Consider the following 23,907-nt stretch of genomic DNA (forward strand, 5'->3'; position numbering starts at 1 on the left):
AAAAAATAAAATAAAATAAAAAACAGCTTATCCTTATATAAGAATAAGTTGGTACTTAGTTAAATAAGTTAATACCACAGTGTTAACCGAAGCATAACTACACTTCATACACTTTTTAACACCAGAAATCCCTGATTTCTACATTTGAACTGTGTTGTAGCGAGGACTTCCAGGACGACAGTCTCTCATAATCTTTCCCAAAGGCTAAGGTGGTAAGGGAGCAGCTTCTTTTAGATGGTAGATCATTGGAACTGCTTTTCTCCTGACTGATATGATTTATAGATAAATAAATAAATAAATAAGCATTTATAAACAGAAATTATAAAGTGCAAAGGCACCGACACCATTGATCCAACTGCATTCCTTTAAGAACCGACATACTTCCTTATTCCTCCTGCCGCCTGTGCTGCTCCACGGCGCTGCGCTCTCAGCAAAGTGTCACATTATGTTGCTCATGGTTTTCATCTCAAGTTTTTCCCACAGGCAGGATGGACTGGTAGAAATACTAAAGACCACATCCCAATTCTTAACTCTGAAGACAGCTGTACTGTACTTGCTACTCGGATATTCAAGACTGAATGGCAGCTACTACCCTCTAATGAACTTTAAGGTTTGAGTTACCACTACCTAATATCTTATTAGCTAGAAGCTTCAGGTAGCTAAGCCTCCATTGGATGCGGATTACTCAACTTTGAAAATTGTATTACAACACAATCAACTAAAATCCTCCAGTTGTGTCATTCCACACACACACACACACACACACACACAAATACAATCAAAATCCCACTTTATTTGTATCAAATATAACTGGTGGAAAAAAACATACAAATTCTCAGCATTTGTTTTACTATACATAGTACAGTAGACTAAAGACGTTGCAGTAAACTGCATCAGGTTGGTGAATTTTATTCATACTAGCAGTTAACATAAAATAGCCCTCCATTTAAGGCTATGCTGGAGCTGTATGCAAGAGGTTTAGCACTAAATGGCATGCTCTTATCTCTCCTGACCTATTGAAATGATTTTACAAATGTAAAATGACTCAGATGTAGAATAGGTTTCCAAGAATGGAAAGGCACATGTCAGTGTGACACTTTCAGCCTACAATGGCTTCACCAGAAATGTCTTTTTGCTAAATCTATCCAGTGGAAATACTCCTGTGTGTCAGCTTAAAAACTTGGTAGAAAGCCATTATGAGAAACTAGTTCAGTCGGGGAAATAAAAAAAGTAATGTTGCATTTTCTTTTCTTTTTTTTTAAGATTGTCAGAGGTGTTCCAATCAACAATAAATAACAGAAATCGACTTGATCGATTGGAATGCAAGATATGAATTACAATTTGAGATCTACAAAGAATACAAGTGTTTGCATAAAACATACGTATAAAGGCCTGAACATTAGGACATCAGAATAACATAATTTATCTTTGCTTTTTTTTTACACATACTCAAAGACAGCACATGATAGAAATACATTCTCTGTCTGCTGTTAAAAAAACAGAACCATACAGGCAATCAGGCAGATGTGCGAGTAGACAGAAAAGAAAATGAATTTAAAAAAACATATACAGTATACATCCCATTTCAGATTTACAGATTCTGTCCATTTCCACAGTGTAAACTGCTGAGTTCCATTCCCACAGTGTTTGGAAGAGCATCCCATCTTCCAGGTTTAATATCCCAATTTTCCTAATTGGAATTCTGAACGGAGGGCTGAATTTATTCCGTTGGGAAACAAGGTAAAGAAGATCTGATAGCCTCTATGGGATGCCGAAGAGACACTGCAACTTGTCCAAGTCTGCATCCGTCTTACATCTCTGCTCTCCGGTTAGTTCCTTTTACTTGACCACCCGTATCCTCCTCTACTTCCTCTTCTTCCTCTTCGTAATTCTCTTCCTCGTTATTCTCTGCCTCTTTTCTGTGGTCCCCCTCCCGTCCTGGTCTCTCCTGTTTTTTTACATCGTCCTGGAGCAAATCACAAGCACACGACTATTTACTGTCCAACGGAGACAATCTAACTCATGCGTTTAAATCCAAGTCTCACATTGTTTATTATACACCCATTTTGCATTCTAAACTCATTTCAGATTTCACGCTGTTTTACAGTTTAGGAGAAGAGACAACAGAGGATGTAGGCATCACAGAGCTACCCTGTCTATTCAAACTGACAAACATGCAAAAACATGCTTAGAGTTCCATCCCTATAGAATCAACGCTTTGGGATTTTGCAATGGGAAAATAGGGTGCTAATATAATAGCACGTTGCTCCCGCTAATCTGTCTATAGGATTGCAACACACAGGGTTTCAACTCTATGGTAAATAAATAGAAGTAGTGACTCTTGTGCAAAGGTTGAACTGAAACACCTCCGCTAGACCAACTGTGCAGCAGCAGATGGATGAAGCTGAATGACGCGAAAGCCCCACTGAGCTCAAATTACAGCAGAACTTAAGTACTTTCACTAATGTGGGGACCAGCAGAGTATGAATCACAAGTCAGTTAAAGAAGCGAGTGGGCTATGGACCTTACAGTACAGTGTTCCTGGCTAAAACTAGGGATTATAAATAAATGAACAACACTCCAAGTAGGTCAGGAGTCAGGGTTAGTTGCACAACAGAAAGTAGTAGGGCGTCAAATGTCTTGCTCAAGGACACTTCGGCAAGCTGGACCCCTGGTTATCAACGTTTGTACATTACTTAACACTGAAGATTGTATCACTTCTTTAAATTACCTCAAGAGCAATCCAGCGTACATTACCAATTTTACAACAATGTGTAAACAAGTTAATGTACAGCATTAACTTATTATTTAAAAGTTGGAAATTGTGTTTGAGCTACTCTATTCAAACAAATTTCCTCTTTGGACAAATTAAAAAAACCAAGCCCAGGCAGTGACCCGACACCTCGACAGACTCAACACCTGATCTCCCTCATATTTACAAGGACACGCACATGCATGGTTCAAGTTACACACACACACACACACACACACAAACATCTTCATCCCTGTGTAGCCAATACAGCTAATGCGTCACCGTTATCAATATTACTTTACGGATGTGATACAAAAAACATTTTATTGTGCGCAACAGATGCTTTCTACTGTTTCGTGGTGTGAAGTTACTCAAGATAGGAGCCGACAAAAAATCCTAGAGAATGAACACGGATTTCCCAATTATGTAATAAAAATGGATATTAAATATTATTGGTAACCAACGCATTAAGATGCAGCCTGCTAATAGAAAACAGACAAGAAAAAAGGAAAAATTCCCAACTTTCCCAACTCTTTCAAATTATTAAGTAAATATGTGTTTTTATAGCACTATGTGATGGTATAAACAGGTACATGACTTCTACTGACGTCTGGGTCTTTGGAGAGTTCCTTTTGCCAGACCATCCACACACTTCGGCGCGGAGGAGGGTCTGGCTACTGCACATAGCATTCAAGGATGGGAGAACAATGTGCTCTGGTTTATTGGCATTTCTTTAAACCAATCACAATCGTCATGGGCGGAGCTAAGCTCTGCACGAAGCCGCTGTAAAATAGTCATGCAAGAGAAAACTGATTTGACAGATAGTCTAGCTAGTTGTCTCAATTTACACCTCAGAGATCTGAGGAGCAGTTAACCGTAGTCCCTCATAAATCCACCAGTTTAACATTCCAACACAAACAAAGCGAAAGGAAACGTCGAGGATATGGAATAGGGTCTTGGTGAAAGGAGATGCACCATGCATCTTCTATAATACCTAAGCACCACCTGAACACCATGAAAGTAAATATTCAATAAGCATGACCAGTTTTGGGTTATGTGAATAAAACGCGGGGACTTGGGCGGAAACTAAAAATCCTCATGTCTCAGGTTCCCCGCAGAAGAACCCACCTGTTCTATGTTCTCCTCGTTATATGTATCCTCCTCCACCTCGTCCACTTTCTTATGCCCATCAGCTATGTCTTCCTGGGCCTTCAGGACAACAAGGAGACAAAAGAATAACATTAGGAAATCACTTAAGGGAGGCCAGGTGGGCTCTGTGGTAGAGCAGGTGCACATATACAGAGAGGTTTATGCCGCAAAGCTGAAGTCCAGGGTTCAAATCCAACCTGTGAGGATTTCTAGCATGTCTTCCCCCTTTCTCACCTAACTCTCCTGTCAAACATTAAAGGTGGAAAAAAAACCCAAAAAATAAAATAAACAATTGGTTATGTCATCTGGGTATGGCAAGTCTGTTCCTGCATGCCCTTTTTGCTCCCTCTTATCATCTTTTGTATTTTTGTACTCATCATGTTTAACATTTGTCTGAGAATGAGAGTTACACACCTCGTCCTCTACTTCCTCCTGGTACTGATCGTCCAGCGTGTCTTCCTGTTGATCTGGGTTTCCAGCCATCTGAACGCACACAAGTCAAACAAGTTAAAACACTACGTGAAGATAATTTCTTTATCTTTTCCTGTGGTTTCTTCTATTTCCCAAACTCTCACCATCTCCATCCCAACCTCTAATCTTTCACATACGTTAGCACTGTGAGTTCTGTTGATGCTAAATATAATTTCTGTGTAGTTGACTGTTGCCTCGTTTCAGCTCTGGTCCTTTACTCACCACCAGTTCCTCTTCCACAGCAGGTTGTTTGGGGTCTTTGTGCTGGGCTGGCGCAGCCGGCTCCTCTTCCTCCTCTACCACCACCTCCTCCTCCTCCTCCTCTCTTGCAACCCTGTGCTGCGGCCGATCATCCTCGGCCTCCTCAAACTCGTCCTCTCCTTGGTTGTTGGGGTCGTCTTCAGGGTCAACCTCACCAACTCCTGCAACCTACAGAAGAGACCAGAGTAAAATAACACAGACTTAAAGAGATTCAAGCATTAGTGTGTAACGTTTAGATATTGAGGAATGTCTGTTACATTCCGTGATCATGGAAGGCTTATATCACGTGAACATGCCGACAGTTTTGTTGCCATCACTTAGAATTCCTCATTGGGGTGACAGAAAATATGCGCTATAGATTTAAGGAAACAATGCCATAATAATGGTAATAGTGGGTTAATATTTGACTGGTGCATTAATATAAGAATAACAGCAAGAAATATGATAAAATGGATGCAATAAAACTGTCGTGCGGAGGATTTATAACTGAATACGTTTGGCAGATAAAACTGACTGTGGCAGTAAGTGCACTCTAATGTATTAATTGCCTTGTTGGTATTCAGAAGCTTTAACTTATCACTGGATTGACTGACAAGTGGAAGAAGGATAGAGGGGAGATGAACATGCCAGCGGAGGACAGTGGGTAGGAAGGACAAAAGAATCAATTTGTGGTTGTGGCTGAATGGACGTATGACACATGATACACTGGTGTGAATGTTAAGTGACTGAATGAGCTGACAGGACAGAGAGATGATGAAAACACACAGGTCAATAGAAGGGAGGGAGCGGGATGGAGAGACAGTCACCTGCTGATGTGATGGCACTCTGTGATCTACTTCCTGATTCTCCTCCTCCTCCTCATGTAACATGTGAGCATCTGTTAACACATAGAAACATATCCACTACATATGAACCAACTGCAACGGTGAACGCTATTAATACGACAAATGCTAATGTAATATAATTCAGAAAATAGTGTATGCTATATTGGTAATATGATCAATATATTTTTTTTACTGGTAATCTTCCCGTCTCACCTTCATCGTCTGTGTGTTGGTCCTCTTCTCCTTGAACAATGTCGTTGTCCATGTTCTCATACTCGGTCCTCTTCCTAATGACAGCAATGACAGTACAGGGCGCTCAGACGAGCATGGCCACTATGAGCCACATCAAAACAGAAATGTTGAAAAATATGCATTTGTACTACGTGGAACATTAGGCAGCCAACTCCCAGCAATATTAGATATTGGTAGAAGCATGCTGCATGCTTATTGGCTCCTAGATGCTGATTAGAATTACTCAATACTTTAGGGACAATTCGATTGGTTCCTAAAGGTATTGAATTCAGTACCAAGCCCTATTCATAAGATACTGTATAACATTTGTGTGCTTGAATTGTTTCAATTTGCTGTTAAGTAGACATCTGAAAATAAAGACCAGAGTTTTCTCTTTTGTCTGTCCAAATTTAATCAAAGCTTCAAATATTTCCTCCTGGATTATAGCTTTGTGTTAATGCCAGGATTAGAGAATAATTAATTTAGTGAGTGGCAAACAGGGAACTACAACTTCCAGTTTGCAGGAAGGAGAGGAGATATTACTGCTTAGGTTGTCTTAAGTGTTCCTTTTGACGTTTCTTTAGAAAAAGATTATCCGACAGCCATGGTTGACGGATTCTCGATCTCCATGCGGCTTTTGAGCTGATGTAGCAATAAGACCAAAGATAAAACGCACCAGGTTTGGGTCAATTCTGGAAAAACATTGAGAAATTACATCCATTCGCACAACATTTGAACAACTGAAAAGGACAAATGAATTTGCATTGGCCTTATTTATACTGGCATAGCTGAGTTTAAGCATGAAAGTAACTTTTTTTTTTTATGTGGGCAAACCCCTTCTGCACCTGATTTTCAATGATTCCATCTTTGATTTGAAATCTGACCTTTGGTGCTCCTCTCTCAGCAGCTGCTCCCGTCTGTCGGCCTCCCTGTGCTGCCGCTGCTCTCTCTCCTGATCCTGCAGCAGCCTCTGCTCCCTCTCCTTCAGCCCCTTGTCTCTCTGGAGCTGCAGGGCCTCCTGGCGCAGCTGCATCTGCCTGCGCTCCTCGGCCCTTTGAGCCTCCAGGCGCTGCTGCTCCTGCTGCTGCTCGTAGGCCGACTTCATGCGTTCTCCTTGGGCGGGCGCCTCGTTCTTTGGGTGGCTGTCCTGATGCAGCTCTGGATGGGGGCCCTTTTGAGAAGACAAATAAATGCAAAAGGACCAGCATGTAGAGCATGAGGGAAAAATTAAGAGCAAATCAGAGACACAGAGTTGCTGCTAATTTGACACATTAACTTGAAAGTGAGGTATAATTCATCCCTTGGAAGAGTTAAATAGATTAAATTGACAGCAACAAAAAATAAGCACAACATTTCATAAGCAAGCTGTCATTAATCAAAGAGGTAAACACTGAAGAAAGGTTGTCAATTATTCTGGTTTCTCTGTGATTTAAGATAAATGAAAATTAGCACTTTGATGTGAGCAGTAGCTGTGTCCCCAAGATGGCAAGGACACACGTGACTAATTTCTAATTACAAGGTTTGTTATGTTGCTTAATTAAGCTATTTTGAAAAACAATTAACCACACCACGCTACCACCACTAGTAATGCTCAACTGAGATGCAGAAGATTTAAGGCAGTTCAAGGCCTAACCCTTCCTAGATAAGACTGAGTATTCTAAATCAGTTCTGACCAGTTGCGGCTGGCGTCTCTGCTGGTCCAAGGCGTTCTCGTCCGGCTGTTCCTGTTCAAGATCCTCCTCTTCCTCCTGTGGTTGGTCCGGGTCCTCCTCCAGCTTCTGAGGCTGTCCTGCTTGAGCCATCTCCTCCTCTGCCAGCTCCCTCTTCCTCTCAGCTTCTCCCTCTCCATCCTCCTCTTTGTCTGACAAGGTGTGCTGTAATATGGTGGGCTGGGACTTAATCTCAGACTGGGCATGTATCTCCTTCCCTTTGTGGTCCAACTAAGGACAAAGCAATAAGAGAAATTAGTAGATTTGTGTATTTTCATACTTTTAAAACAGTATGCCATTTTGTCTTCCTAATAAAGTCCATTACCTTGGACTCTGTGTCCTGGTGGTCATGCTGATTGTCCTCATGGGCAGGATCCCCTTTGTCTGGGTGTTTCAGTACTGTGGCCTGCTGGGACTCGGGTGTTATGGTAGCAGCTTGCGGCTGCTGGGGTGCAGGGTTTAATTCAGGCTGTCTCACATTTGGCATCCTGTTCAGGGAGTCTCTCAGCTGCTTGTATTCATTCACCTGCAACTGAAGGGTAAAACATACATATGTTGGCTAAGAGTGAAAACCCTGGAAAAATTGCGTGATGCTGCATGATTCAAAAAATATATACATATACAATATATAAAGTATTCAAAAACAGTTCACCATGTGACCCTCAGGGACCTGTTACAGAATAGGCTGGGTATGGTTTTGAAATACTAGTGCTGATGTGATAATTAAGTTATGGTAAACATTTAAGCATGCTGTTTTACAAAACCTTGTTTTCCCAAGATTTAAAAGAAGCATAAGTTGTGAAATGGTCAATGTTATCTTAACACAAGCTGTCCTAGCTAATATGAAACACAATCTCAAATGAAAAACAGACAATTATAAAATACATGTTGAAGCAAAACATATGTTGTACACAGCCAGTGTTCAGAAAGTAAAAGCGTTTAGTAACGTACTCGCCTGCATCTGAAAAAGAAGTATTTTGTAGAAAGTTTAACATTCCCTATTTCCCCCGGTGATACAGACATTTCTTTTCAAACTTCCATACATCCACTTTAGACCATTATACCTTTAAAGGACACCAACCTTTATACATACACAAATGTTTTCTAACCAGGCCAAGGGTTATATTCTTGCTGAATCCCTCTTTCCCCCCATTATATATTCCTGGCTGATTGGCTGAAACGTGCTTTAGATGTACTGCTCTGACAGCCCTGACTAAACCAAAACCCCTGGTGGGAGGGAAAGAGTTGTGTGTACGTTTGCCCATCCAACCAGAAGCACTGATGGAAAGCAGGACAGGCTTTAAAATAGATTAGCAAATGCAGACAGACAGAAAGAGAGAGGAAAAGAGAAGAGAGTGAGTGAGTATGACAAGTGCAGACGGAGAGGAGAAAAGCATTGCGAACTAATCGGCAGAGCGCTGTACGCTGTATATTCAATAAACCATTCAGGCAATTCAAAGGGCAGTCTCAGGGGGAAAGCGCAAAGATCTGATCTAATTACCCAAAAACCAAGCACCACCTCGGGCACTTTTCTTTTCAGGTTTTTTTGTGGCATTTTTAGGCCTTTATTATTGACAGGCCAGCTTAGACTTGAAAGGGGAGAGAAGAAGAGGTATGAAATGCAGCCAAGGGCCGCAGGTCAGAACCGAACCTGTGGCCGCCGCTTTGTCAAAGACCGAACCTCTGGATATGGGTGCATACTCTACCAGCAACGCAGGCGCCCACGGGCATCTTTCTGTCATCTCTGCTGAGGAATTATACTGTCTGCTGATATAAACATTTTCTTCTGCTTTATTGAGAAGGTTAAAGATAGGCTGAGAGGAGTGCAGAGCAGGACTACACGTGACCTTATCTTTTATCGGCTCATTCAGATTATTGACAACCTGTACAGCAGTCACAGAGACTCCCTGTCACCTATTAATAATAAAAATAAATTGAAATTATATAGCACTTTTCACAAACTCAAAGCCGCTTTACAGGGCAGGAAGGTATTAAAAACAATGCACAAATAAGAAACTCAAAGTAAAGCAAAACAAGATTTAGGCACCAGGCTGTTTTGCTCCATGACAAAGCCCTAGTCTCAGTAGCTTTACTGATACATGGTATCACACACAAACCATTCTTGTGACAAATTAAAATACAACTCTCCAGCACTAGACAGAAGGAAAAACATATGTGGCCAAAATACAGAATACTTGTATTCAGTGACTGGAGTAAACAATGAGACTGCAACTCTGCTGCTGGCGTCCTACCTGAGCTGCAGCCAGCGCACTCTTGTGGTCTTCCAGTGTCAGTGCAAGCTGGTTGTGGGCTGTCTTCAGGTCCTGGTGCTGAACCTGGACACACAAGTGCAACCAAAAATTGCATTAATTAAACATTTATCTTCATGTAAGGCTTACATTTACTGCCTAAAATCTTTTATGTCAAGTAAAATTTAAGATAATTCAACGTGTTTTTTTAAAAAGTGTTTTCATGAAAGACTGGTAACTTTGTTTCTTCCATTTCAGGGAGGAAGATAAAACACATCGGGACTCATGTACGTGGGTTGTTGTGTAAACAAATGTCCTCTTTTTTCTTTTGTTAGTACCCATTGATATATTGGCATTCACCAAGGTTTTCTTATTTTTGCTCTTCTTTTAGGTAAGAATTTTAGAGTGGTCAATAGCACTCTTACCAAGATAAGAAACATGTTGTTTTCACAGTGCACAAATAGTTTGTTCAACGCATGCAAACATAAGCTTTACATTTAAGGAAAATAAAAGAATGCATGAATATCATAATCAAATTTGGATTATTATATGTTTTAAAGTCATTCTACTGATTGGATTGTTAAACTTGTGCGCTGAAGAAATACTATTGGTCCATCAATCCAATAAAGAGTATAAAAACCCTTGGGTTATATTGAGTGCGCTCAGCTTTTGAATGGCTTCCATGGTTCGGCCGTCTGCTAACACAGCATTACAGCATCACAAATGTTTTGCCGTTGCTGGGTTTTGGATTTTTCAGAAATGCCCAGTACTTACGCTCAGTGGTGGAATGTAAAATACTACATTAAAGTACTTTACTTAAGTACAAATTTGAGGTACTTTATTTGAGTATTTTCTTTTCATGCCACTTTCTACTTCGCCACATTTCAGGGAGAAATGTTGTCCTTTTTACTCCACTACATTCATTTGACAGCTTTAGTTACTTTACAATTTAAGATTGTTGCACACAAAACACATTCCATTATATATATATATATATATATATATATATAAATAAAAAGAAAAATCTAATTAAAAAAATAAATGAAAGAGAACAGGTTTGGTCTCACCTGTGCATCCTGTAGCTGAGTGTGAATTTCATGGTGGGCTTTCCTCAGCTGTTTATTTTCCTCTTTCAGGTTATATACATTATCTGCCATGACAAACAGCAAACACATCAACAGAGATCATGCATCTTAACAGGAAGTTGCAGTGCAAAACATTTCCAAAAATAATTAGAACCATTTGTGTTTTTTTATCCTTATAACTCATGTTACAAACGCTGGGTACAGTTCTTGTTCCTGCTCAAAGTACTGGCCAAAGAGTAAATATCTAAGTAAGTAAAGTAATAAGGCTTGAAGAAGAGGACGGTTTCAACTAAATACTGAATGATACAATCCAACAAAACATTTTTTCTAGGTTTGCTCATAAAGCACTTCCACTACTTCAGACATGCAGTATTTTATTAAGTCAGAAGATGGAGACAAAGTAATAATGTCTAATGATGACGCCAGTACAGAAAACTACACTGCATTGGTACTATGTATTTGTGTGCTAAAATGCAGTAACATGTCTGTGTGTGACCATCGGTACCTTTGAGGTGGGAGATTTCCAGCTCTTTGTTTTGCTGCAGTTTCTCATAGTGCTCTTTGTGTTGGTCCAGCAGCCGGTTGTGGTCCTCGCTCTGGACCTGGTGCTGCTCCACCAGATTGTAATACTGCTTCTTCAGGTCATCATGTTGGTTCTAACAAGGAAGAAAGACTACGGTCATAAGATTATATGTAAAGCATATATAACGCATACAAAGTGGAACTGTAAACCTTTCCCCCACACATAAACTTTACGCCAAAGAGGGGAAGCATGTAGCAGACTGCAAGGTTAAAGAAAGTGTGTACAAGAAGATAACAGGAAGAAAGAGGGTTAATATGAGGATGTCTGTGTTAATGGCAAGAATAAAGAAACCTACAGTGTACAAAATGTGTTTGTTTATGAGGGGATTTTAATAAGTTATACCTTTAGCATTTGATGTTGCACTTGTAGAGAATTGAATCTGCTGCTGGAGTCTTGCTGTTTGAGCATAAAAACAAAAGGTATGAAAAACATTCAATAACTTCAGCAGTTATTGAGAAAAGGGAAACTAGTGACTGCTAGCTGTCGTTCAGGCTTACTGGTACTGTCACAACAGTAATGGTGTAGAGATGAATTATAGTGAATACTGGGAGTTGCAGCCACGATATTTAACAAAGCAATCCAAGCAGACAGAAAACAATGGAGGACAGATCATAAGAGACAGATTCAACTAAAAGTCTATAAAAGTAAATGTAACAATAGTTTTAAATGATACTTTGTCAAAGCAGAGGTGATAGTTGTGTGGAAACATACCTTCTCCTTGTTCAGTGACTGTTGTGCATCGAGTTTATAAACCAGATAATCTAGGAAACAGAAGGTCTATTTTAGGTGTTTTCTCTTTATGAGATGAATTTAATTGTAACCAATGTGATGGGAAATTGTGCATTAACAAGAAATAACGCACAATTTAAAGAATTACATTTTTTTATGGAGAAAAAACACAACACTAAGATGCTGGTTTACATTAGCTGGTTCATTCTGATGCCTTGAAAACGCCATTAAAACTCTAACACACTTTTTCATTAATACATCAGTCTAATTACAAATGTGACACACTGTCCATGAACCAGAAGTCCTCTACACATTATTTCAAAATAAAATACCCATACTGTTATGCTTTTACACAGCTCAGCTGCTGCAGATGGTGTTGTGAAATAGTTACGGTGGGCCCTTAAACTTATATTTATATTAATACTTGCACTACATAACATCACATTGCAATTACTTTGCAAATAACATTTATTTAGCAGATGCCTTTGTCAAAATGTGACTAACAATATTAAAGTCATCAAAGATGTAAGTATTATAGTACACTGCAGGCTAATATTTGTTATGCACTCTTAGAATGAGAAATTCATTTTCCAAAGCTCCTTTTAATGTAGACATATCTCAAGAGTCATAAGTGAGCGTAGATGTTATTTTTCTCACCTTCTTTGGCCTTTTTGTGCTCTAACCTCTCCTTCTGAAGAGACTTCTCTAACCTGGACCGGTGCTCGTACACCACTACACATATGAGACAGAGATGGGGGGTAAAGGGAAGGAGATGGAGAGAGAAAACACAGGAGGTTTAGTGAGCGGTGTGAACTCCGTTTGGGCCGAGTGGAAAGTAAGCTAAACAAAAAGAGAAATGCAATACAAACATGTGTACTTCACAAAACATATACACTCACAAACGCTTTAACATTCATCTTAGAGAGGTACAGAAATAGGAAAAACATTCTATGTTTGATATGAGAGCCAGCTGTGATATGTATTCAACCAGACCCTCAGCTCAGTATGTGACAACTCTGCCAACTGCAGAAGGCTGTGGTTTTTCTCACAAATACTACTAGTTTGGCTCAGGCTGCTTATGTGCCTGGTGGGTGGTGTCAGTCACAAGCAATAGTACAACAATGAGTATGGGTAGTTATAGGAGCGTATTTGAGAATAGACCAAGTAGGCGTATTTGAATTGAGATCCTACTTTAGCTCCTAAATTCACTTCTCCAGCTGTCCTCCAAACTCCACACACACACTGTTATGCAGATTGTTTTATTCCCACCATGTTTCATCTTCATCAGATTCAATCCCCTGTGGGGTATTAAGGTCATTGTAGCAGCAGACGGCAACATGGAGATAGCATAGCATTATACACTGTTCTGACGCTGATGCAATTGATAGTTGCACACACACAAACAATGCAACAAATGAAAAAGTAATGGCCGGTTTGCATGTTGCAGGTCTGCGTTGTCAACTTGCTATACTCACCTGTGGTCCGTTTCAGAAAGCAAGTTTAGTGAAAACTCTCAGTTTAACCCTGAGATGGGGGAAACTCTGGGTTATTCTGTTTCAGAAAGGGAGGTTAATCAAACCTGAGAGAGAGGGGGGGGGGGGGGGGGGTAACTCTAGCTTGTTTCAGAAAGAGAGGTAACTTAACCTCAGAGTCAGTTGCTATGGTAACTGAGCCTGTGAACCTAACCTGGTTGGGAGCAGGTTTTCTTCTCTCAGTCTCTCCCTCTGACACAACACTCTTTCATTTCCTAGTTCATTCATTCAGTCTGTATCAGGCGCATTTTAGCACAGTCTGTTATCGGCATAAATAAAAAACAGTGTTGGTTTATTAACCATGTTAGCCAGACTATTAAATGTTTTTGTTCAGAACATGTCACTTCCTTTTGTCGACTATCCCGTTAAAGAAGAAGCTGTGTTACTTAACAGGGAGTTAACCATACAACAAGATGATATTGAGGCCCCTACTATAAAAATGCATTTTAATTTCCAGATAACTACCCATTTGAGCAGTATCGTTTTTCTTCCCAGTCTATCAGTTAAGTAGCCCACATAACCTTATTCAGGCTCATATCACTAACGTCACTCAACATGCACATGCTCTTACATCCCAGTAGATTCTGTGTCACATTACATTTTTTTCGCAAACGGCTGTTTTTTTTACAACTTTGGTGCTGCGAAGCATATTAATAAAGCCGCTGTAGCAAAGCGCCATCAGACGAGCTTTTAGAGGTCCCTGGACACAAACCAGTAAGAGACATTAAAAAGAAATAATTGATTGTAAATCATAATTCTGTTAATGACGGTACTGCAATATCAGAAGAGGAGTAGTAGTAGTTTACTTTTTTGCCCAAAAGATTCCACCTAAAGGAAATGATAAGTGTAGCCTACTACCATTCCAGTTTCCACCAGTACGGCAATATTATCGGTTACCTGTGATTGAATATGAGAATAATACACTATATTAAAGCTTACGCATTGACTCAAGCAGCAATTTCCTCACACCAAGTGCATTTTACTGCAGCCGATGTGTTGCTTTTTTTAATTAAATACATGTTCAAACTCGCGTTATAAGCACAAAAGAATTTTTGCGGACCAGTTTGTTTCTGGTTGTTACCATGGTGAAGCGTAGTATCATGGCTTCATTCATGCTGCCTTTTTACAGTGGTGGTGCACACGCTTAACTCTGAGTCAACCTACTCGGAGTTGATTGAACCTCCTTCCAGAAACGGGTCCTTGCCCTACCCGTCCTTGTTTATCTTCTTTCAAATTAAGCCTCAATGATAGGCTGATCTAGTGGGTGAAGAAGAAACTCCTGTGAAACCATAAAGGCTCAGTGTGTGTGTGTGTGTGTGTGTGTGTGTGTGTGTGTGTGTGTGTGTGTGTGTGTGTGTGTGTGTGTGTGTGTGTGTGTGTGTGTGTGTGTGTGTGTGTGTGTGTTCATATTATGACAGAAGGGAGGTTGCAGCAAAAAAACACCAAATGAAACAAAAGAGGAAGAAAGACTAGGGGAGATTAATGTTTCGAAAGATTTCAACATTTTAAAATGTAAATCTTATACTTAAAGGGCCTGTACTCAAAATGCTGAAAAAAGAAGAACAATTTCTTTTCAGACCATTACCACATATGTGAAATACCTAACCTTTTTTCAAGGCCACATGCACTGGTGCTGTATTATGGTTTTAAATCCGAAAATTCTTTCTGGTTATAACCGAATTTTAAATAGGAGTAAATCTATTATATACAAGTACAATCACATTTAAAGAGATATTTTGTACCCATTATAAATGGTATTCTCACAGTACTATATGCAACTCATTCAATAAGTAGAGAGAATAAGAATTTACGGCCACTTGGTTTCTGTTTCATTCAACATTTGTGAATTGTCTAACTGATGATGTGGCTATACTTCCTTCTGAGTGCCACCTCAACAGACTCCAGGATTGACTGTTAGATCCAAAATCTTATAAGAAATTACAAGAGTATAACAAAACTGAGACGGTAAAAGAAGAAAATATGGGCACAGACAATTAGCAAAATAAAGAAAAGCAATGGAGAGTTAAACAGAGGAAAGCTCACACACACACACACACACACACACACACACACACACACACACACACACACACACACACACACACACACACACACACACACACACACACACACACACACACACACACACACACACACACACACACACACACACACACACACACACACACACACACACACACACACACACACACACACACACACACGATGTATCAAGGGAACTTATCTAAACTAATAAAAAAGACAAAATGTAAATTCAAACTGTTTTAGTATCTAGTGATGAGTGTTCCGGACATTTTTCACTGACTAAATTGAAGATATAAAAAGGTCCAAGATTTCCACTCTGGTTTCCTTAATAGACATTTCCAGCCCAAATTGTGCTATTTGCAGCCATTTCACCCCAGTTTCTCTTTACAAACTAGGAGGTCATTGTGCTTCATTTAAAACTCTCCTTTAGTGCAGCGGATGTAATGTCCTTAAAATTGTTTGGAAAATAAAACTTTGGAATGCATTTACTCCGTGTGCTCAATATCAGGAACACTTCCCTTTCTACCAGCTGTGTCCCTCACTATTTCAAGACAGCCTGTGTCCAACCTCTTCTCATAAACCTCCATCTACAACATCTACACACTGTTTTCCATCCATTCATAGCCAAACTCTTAGAAAAGTCAGTTCCATTACAGCTTCAGGAAGCCAATCCAGGCAGTAAGGTCTCAGGAAAGATCATAGCAAAGAAACCTTCTCACAGTCACAAATGACCATTTAATGAGTGCAGATGCCTGAGATGGCTCCATTCTCCTGGTAGAGTGAATGATGACATCTTGACAAACAGATTTCAGCAGTGGGTTGTTATATCCAATACAGCCTTGCAGAGATCCAGTCTAATTTTCCTTGTATATCCTTCCTTTGAGTCAGGTATCATACGCAATTGCAGACATGGTGTTGCGTTTACTGCATGTTATACAAATGATACTGAGATATAAAGCCCTAGATGTCAAAGATTCTTTGATTAAAATATACAAAATAAATAAGATTCTTGTCATTGGACCAGAAAACCTGCATGCAAAGAAACATCTTTGTGCAGCTACGAACATCAAGGCTGTACTTCAAATCCTAGGTGTATCTGTCTCCTTTATTTATGTATTCATTCATTTAACATTCAACATTGTAGCAGGTTACAATAATGTTTAACAGTTGTATAAGGTGCTATGCAATAGACTTTATTATTAAATACGTTATAAAAATGTTATCAACTCTTTACTAGAGATTTATGACTATGACCTACACTATAATCCCTGAGCCATCAATTAACGCTGCCACGACTTTCAGTGTTGACAATACAAGGTTTTACAAGACTACGCAAAATGATATGACGCTAGGACATCATAAGACTGTTTCAGAAGTAACATGTAACCTTCAGTTTTGATAATTGTAAAAATGGCAAAATCCAACAAACTTCAAACGGATGTCTTTCCAAATGATTCATTTAGATAGGAACAGACTGCATGGATTTCTTTAAACCTCTCTGAACTTGATCAGACATCCAGATACATGAGATTAGGGAGGTTTTATTTGACTTGTCGGAGGCTCTGCACCCTTTCAGCAGTGAGAATTGGCCAAAAATAAGGCCATGTTGCACTCAGCTCAGCTGAGGCCACTCCACACACACACACACACACACACACACACACACACACACACACACACACACACACACACACACACACACACACACACACACACACACACACACACACACACACACACACACACACACACACACACACACACACACACACACACACACACACACACACACACACACACACACACACACACGCTTTCTAGGTGACAACAAGAACAAGCAGAGCAACAGCTACAAAGAGACTAGAGTGTAGAAAGGATGTCATTTCGATGTGGATTTGCAAAATTAAATTATACTAATTGTGCCACAAGGTAATGTCATATTTTACAGTGCATTTTATACAGCAACTCAATTTGCCTCACATTAACAAGTAATGTATGTGTAAAGTAAAGAGGAGAATAAACAATAGCCAAAATATAAAAATGATATAAAATGATAAAATATATTTTTCTCTATTTTTTTTAACTGCATTTCAAAGCAACATGAAAAATTACAATATGACATCACAAATACAACCTCCGAATCCACCAGTCATAAATGAATGTTTTCACTGTTGAAATTGTAATTTAGTAGGAAAATTGTAATTTAGTAGGAAAAGAGGAGAGTAAAGAGGAGAATAAACAATAGGAGAATAAACAATAGCCAAAATATAAAAATGATATAAAATGATAAAATATATTTTTCTCTATTTTTTTTAACTGCATTTCAAAGCAACATGAAAAATTACAATATGACATCACAAATACAACCTCCGAATCCACCAGTCATTAATGAATGTTTTCACTGTTGAAATTGTAATTTAGTAGGAACAGACTACTTTTACTGAAAACAGCAACAATATTCCCTAAAGCTGTTAAACACACAACTACACACAATTCACTTCACACTAACTTTATCTCGTTCAACCCTCAATGAGCATGGAAATTGAACAATGGCCAATTAAGTTTTTCCCTTAGGTGGAATGAAAGTGCACAGGCAGAGCAGGAACAATGGAGCTCTCTATGGTGGTGACCTTTACTGGTCTACTGGTTTAGATGTGGAGAAGACTGGATGGGTTAGATTTGGCCAAATTGGTGTGCACTGTGAATACTATCACTCAATCACATAGGGAAATGGGCTCAAATACGTTTTGATGTGTGTGTGTGTATGTGTGTGTGTGTCCACACTCCCACCCTTGTGTACATAACATAAAAACATGGACCAGTTCACTTTAGAAAGGGAGTGCGTGCATGCTGTATTTATTTTGCCTGGGGGACCAAAGAGCTCACAGTTCACCTGAGCTGTGTAATGCCTACTGTCTTTAACAAATACTAAAAACGTGATTGTCCACATATGTAAACATTCTTCAGTTTCACCATAAATTCAAGAATACACAAAAGACGGCATTACAACAATACAAACATAGCCAAGACGGCAGACGGACAGACAATATATTTCATAAAACAATGACTTTACAAGGGTTACAAAAAGAAACCTATAAGAACAAATGCTAAATATCACTGCATCACAACTAAAGAAGTAACATTATGGAACAGCTGCAGTGAAGAGATGAAATAACCTAAAACAATGAGCAATTTCAAGAGATTATTGTATGTCTAAATACTAGTATATTTATATACCTATATACAGTATTTATATGCTGGTATGTCTATATACTAGTATATTTATATACACCGATATATTTATATGCTGGTATGTCTATATACTAGTATATTTATATACCGATATATTTATATGCTGGTATGTCTATATACTAGTATATTTATATACCGATATATTTATATGCTGGTATGTCTATATACTAGTATATTTATATACCGATATATTTATATACTAAGTCTAGTATGGATGTGTTATTTAATCTGCTATAGATAGATGATATAGAAAGAAGAAGAAGAAGAAGAAGAAGAAGAAGAAGAAAGGGAAAGACATTTTTTTTTTTTTAAGTGTAAATGTGTTTGTGTATGTATGCATCTGTGTCTATGATGTGTAAATAACTGAAGCATAAGATTTACTAAAGGATAAAAGTAGAGAAAGGCGGGTCGGACCTGATAAGTTGTTTATCAACTTCTTCCTACTCCTTTTGAACATGGGAAACTTTTGGTTTGTTTGAATGACTTTCAATTTTGGAAGACTGTGCTAAGAAGTACATGGCCTTGTTTATCTGTCATTGTAATTATATGTATTCATGAATGCATGTATATAAATCTTTTATTTTAATGGTTTTTTGTACATGTTCAAATAAACTAATAAAACTAAAAACTAAACTAAAACTAAAACATTTACAAAAGTAAATATATAGATCCATATATCCTACGTATAGTGCTTAATGTGCCGGCTGTGCATAAAACCTGCGACCTGAAAGTCTGCCTCGCCCCACGTTCTATTCTTAGTACGATTCCCAGTGTTATTTAGCACCTTCACAGCATTGGGGACGAAGGATTTCTTAAACAGAAATCTGACTCACACAAGAGAATCTTCTCTAAATCCACGTCAAGCCTCCCACAGGGCCACAACACGTCAGCTGATCCAGGTCACAGAAGCAAAATATGTATTACAAATGACAAAACTACTAGTAAACACAATCCACCCAGTAAATCCATACTTATAAAGAAAACTAGACTAAACTCTTTTAGTTTTTTTAGTTTTTTTAACTCAAAAGGCAACTCAGAAGACAAAAGGTTGGGTGGTGTGAGTTCCCAGTTTTCCCGACAGGTGGGAGCCCGGTGTGACATTTACTAGCTCTTACCAACCAAATACTGGACTTCCAGATAAAGGCTGAAGGACACAGAGATTTGGACATTTGAGAGTATGACAACCATGTTACAAAAGTCCCAGTAACAAATTCTAAAATCTAAAGCAGTGACTTAGTTTTAATGTGAGCTGCTAGTTTATCATTTCTGAATGTTGCCAGCAAACCTAAACTTTCATTATTGTTCACAAATACATAAAAACACCCAAGTCAAGTCTGTTAAATCCAGGGAGAAAGCACAATCCAACTCAAAAGACCAATAGTATTTATTTTATCTCATGAGTAAAAACAAACCATTCCAACTGTTGGGACAAGAGCGCTCCTTATAATGAACAGCAGGCGACAATTGTGTTTGGGATGTAAAACATATTACAACAATTATTTAGAGATGGATGCGATCATTTCATTTGATTGTTTTGCAAATTACACATAAATATGTCTGGGTGGGGGCATGCAAAACCTCAAAGTGCCAGTTGATCTTGCCAGCCTGTGGTTATAGTGGGCAACTGTAAATCAATGCAGCTGGCTCACAGCCCCCAAGCAATGGCCCACCTCTAAATATAGGGCACAAAAAACAGCAATCAACAGCCAGCCATGGACGTCAAGGGGCCCAGGCCTCGCGATTGATTGAATGATCCATTGCTTCACAATGAAAGTGAGGGTGTGTTGGACAAGCTGCGAGATACAAATTAAGTTAAGCATACCCACTGCATTTAAATCAGAATCAGAAATACTTAAAGTGTCACATTATGCTGTCATACTCTCTTTTTCTGGATACATCAACTTGGCTGCAGCTTCTTGTAAAATAAAATGAGAGCCATCTGTAAAATGTTTCCAAGGAACTGACTAAAAGAAGCCACTTCTCTCTTGGAAAACAGATATTTGATTGAGATTAGAAATGGGCACTGACCATATTGAGGTGGTTTGTTCTTTTATCTTGTTAATTGTGGGACATGTCCTCACCCAACTATTTTGTCTTAGAATTGGACACAAACTTACACATTTCTCATCTACGGCTGCTCTCTAGGGAGGCCTGTAACAATTCCCAATTTTGCTGTACAAGTAATTGGCTCAAAAATGATTGCAATCACGAATACAATTGTCTCTACGTCATTTTGTTTTTTAAATGTTTTTAATTAATTTATTATTTTTTTAAACTAATTCAAGTATTGAATGAATTACAGGATACATCTTTTGGTTATATAAGACACAGCCTGTGAAGCAAACCACGTCTCTAAGTTATCATAGTTTTTTTCTTAAATGAACATCAAATTAACAATAGTAAACAGAGAAGCCACGATTATGTATATATTTAAAATTGCGATTAGACAATGATATAATAATGTTACAGGCTTACCTATAGGCACCCTAACCACTGCAACCCAAACGCTATGAAGTCAGATTTACTGTTTAACAATGTAATTTGTCACAGAGTGCTTTATATAATAACAACAACAAAAAACCCAAACGTGATAGGTAGCTTAAAAACCACTCCATGGTATGACTGCTGGATCAAGCTGTGGACAACAGGGAGAGATGACTGTTGGGTACGTGGATCAAAGGCTACATTAAATTAACAGGTTCAGAGTCCAGACCTGAACGCTGACAAACTATTTGATGTGGGCACAGACCTTCTAGATGAGGCTATGTAGCGGGCTCTCCGCCCAGCTGTTAATTTTAAACTCATGGCATGGCATAATGGCACGAGACAAAAGCTCACATCCTGTCTGCATTCATGTGGAGTGAGTGAATCTGTGAGGTTACTGTAGGACAAGACTATTTCATCTTTTGTAAAGTGGGCGGCATGCAAGAAGCTAAAAGTCAGGTTTTTAATAGAAACATTCTGCTAGTATTACAGGGAAGTATGTCTCCCTAGGTCTACTATTGTGTATGTGTGTCACTATTTAACAAACATACAATAAAGCAAATACATTAGTCTATATAGGATTTTCCAATTTGAATGCTTCATTACTGTAACTAAACAACTGGTGACTTCATACCGACAGAACTTTACGATGCAGGTATCTCAACATATTTTGAAGTGCAGCCATATACTGTAAACAAACAAACTGCCCCCCCTCCCCCCCATTTAATTTTAAAACACAGGACAGAACTAGCTGAATTATTCAATTAATTGATTAGTAGATCAACATACTTCATCCTCAACTACTCCAACATTCAAGGTGTTCAAGTTTAATTAGCCTAACTATTACTGTCAGTTGTTTTTCAAGCAATAATGCTTAACATTAATGTCAGCTGTATTTTTTTAATTACTTACATTAATCTAAATTGGTCATCTTTGGGGTTTAAACTGTTAATCAGACAAAACAAGCTTCTTGATCAACTTGGGTTTCAGGAAATTGTAGCATTCATTTTTCACATCTTGCATGGATCACCAAAATCAAAAGGGTTGTAAACAATGCTGACTTTAGTATGCGGACAACACACTGAAGACTGTGCAGCATCCAGCTGGCAAAACCCTAAAATAGTTTAAAAAACATGTAACATTGTCACACCTTTGATTTCAAACCAAGGTGTGCTGTGCCCTTTACTTCTCTAGCCCCAGTAGTGGCTCACAGAATGTGTGCTATAGCTGACCTCATGACTTTAAAGTATACTAATGTCTATACTGTTGAGGTGAGCCCAGGGACTACAACCAGGGGTGTGTGTGTGTGTGTGTTTGTGTGTTTGTGTGTGTGTGTGTGTAGCTTCCAGTCAGCAGTAAACCTCACTTCTGGGATTGGGGGTATAACTTCCTTTTACAGTAGGCCTATGCAAAAGCCAGACCTATCCAGCCAAATTAACTATTTGTTAAGTTAACAGCAGGCCAATGGCAACCAGAAGGCTTATGCTTGGTTTATCACAAGATTTGGCGTTTTAAGTTGCTAACTGGATGCCGAAGTGAACTGTGGTCCGTATTAAATCCTCACTTTTTTTAAGAGGTGTAAGCGTTGGACAACAAGCACGACAATAACATTGCAGTTTTGCTAATGGAATCTTGCGTGGCGTTCGCTCTTTAGAAAGAGACCGACATTTCACGCTCACCTCTGTCACCTAGCTAACAACCGTCAATCACTTCACCGTCACTGTGTTTACCTTGGAGCTGCGCAGAAAGTGACTCTTGATGTTGCTGGTACTTTAGTGCCATTGCCTCAGTCCTCTTGAGCTGTTTGTGCATCTCGTACGATATCATCCCCCCGTACATTATCCCGCAGACCACGGTGACCAGCAGGAGACACTGGAAGATCTTCCGCTGCCTCCGGGAGCACACCCCGCTTCCCATGTTGGACCCGCACCCCTCCCCGCTGAATGCCCGAGAAAACCCCTTCTCTGGTGCTGGAAACTTCCGACTCAACTTTTACCTCCTGGTGAAGATCGAAGAAGCCCTTCTCCCCTCACTCACCAAGCATTTCCCAAAATAAAATACGTGTTAAGTGCTAATATTTGCCGATGTATAGCCTAACCTACATTATTTCCCAATAGCCACATCCACTCGCGACTCTCCCCTGTGACTTCAAAGTAGCCGCTCAGATTTTCGCTTCACTTCACGTCAAACTCCAGATCCGCGTTGCTGAAATGCAGGACAAAGCGAGGCTGAAGACTCCCTCTTGCGTCTTTGTTTCCCCTTGCAGAAGTTAACTTTTCCGACGAAATTTAAAGCGTATGGGAAATTAAAACCTCAAGTTCCCGACGAGGCCTCCATAGCACCTTTAACTTCAGTTACGTGTCAGCCCAGCAGCAGCCTGCCATCCCAGTGCAACTCAGAAGGAAGTCCCTCCTCCGGCCACACATTTCCCAACTCCCGCCCTCTAATGGGTAGATTTTTTTATCAATTGGTCGCCAGAGTGCTCGATCAAAAAGCAGCTAGTGAGGTGAGGGTTGATAATTTCCCCCCACATGACAGACCTGTTGTAGG

The 23,907-nt window shown here is 39.3% G+C and overlaps 1 protein-coding gene across 2 annotated transcripts; it reads right to left on the reverse strand.

The window, feature by feature from the left end:
- Positions 1–771: 771 nt before the first annotated feature.
- On the reverse strand, positions 772–23,767 carry golim4a (golgi integral membrane protein 4a). 2 transcript variants are annotated; one of them, XM_034863217.1, is made up of 16 exons: positions 23,088–23,767; positions 12,701–12,775; positions 12,026–12,075; positions 11,657–11,710; positions 11,237–11,387; positions 10,714–10,796; positions 9,650–9,733; positions 7,723–7,929; positions 7,362–7,628; positions 6,573–6,859; positions 5,671–5,744; positions 5,440–5,510; positions 4,595–4,801; positions 4,316–4,384; positions 3,881–3,961; positions 772–1,966 (listed from the first exon to the last, which is right to left on the reverse strand). In XM_034863217.1, the coding sequence occupies exons 1-16, from the start codon at positions 23,272–23,274 to the stop codon at positions 1,811–1,813; spliced, it is 2,103 nt and encodes a 700-aa protein (XP_034719108.1). In that variant the 5' UTR covers positions 23,275–23,767; the 3' UTR covers positions 772–1,810. The 2 variants fall into 2 exon arrangements, with proteins under 2 accessions (XP_034719108.1, XP_034719116.1); XM_034863225.1 differs by lacking the exon at positions 11,657–11,710.
- Positions 23,768–23,907: the final 140 nt, after the last annotated feature.

The sequence above is a fragment of the Etheostoma cragini genome, chromosome 3 (assembly GCF_013103735.1).
Source record: "Etheostoma cragini isolate CJK2018 chromosome 3, CSU_Ecrag_1.0, whole genome shotgun sequence".
NCBI classification, from domain to species: Eukaryota; Metazoa; Chordata; class Actinopteri; order Perciformes; family Percidae; genus Etheostoma; species Etheostoma cragini.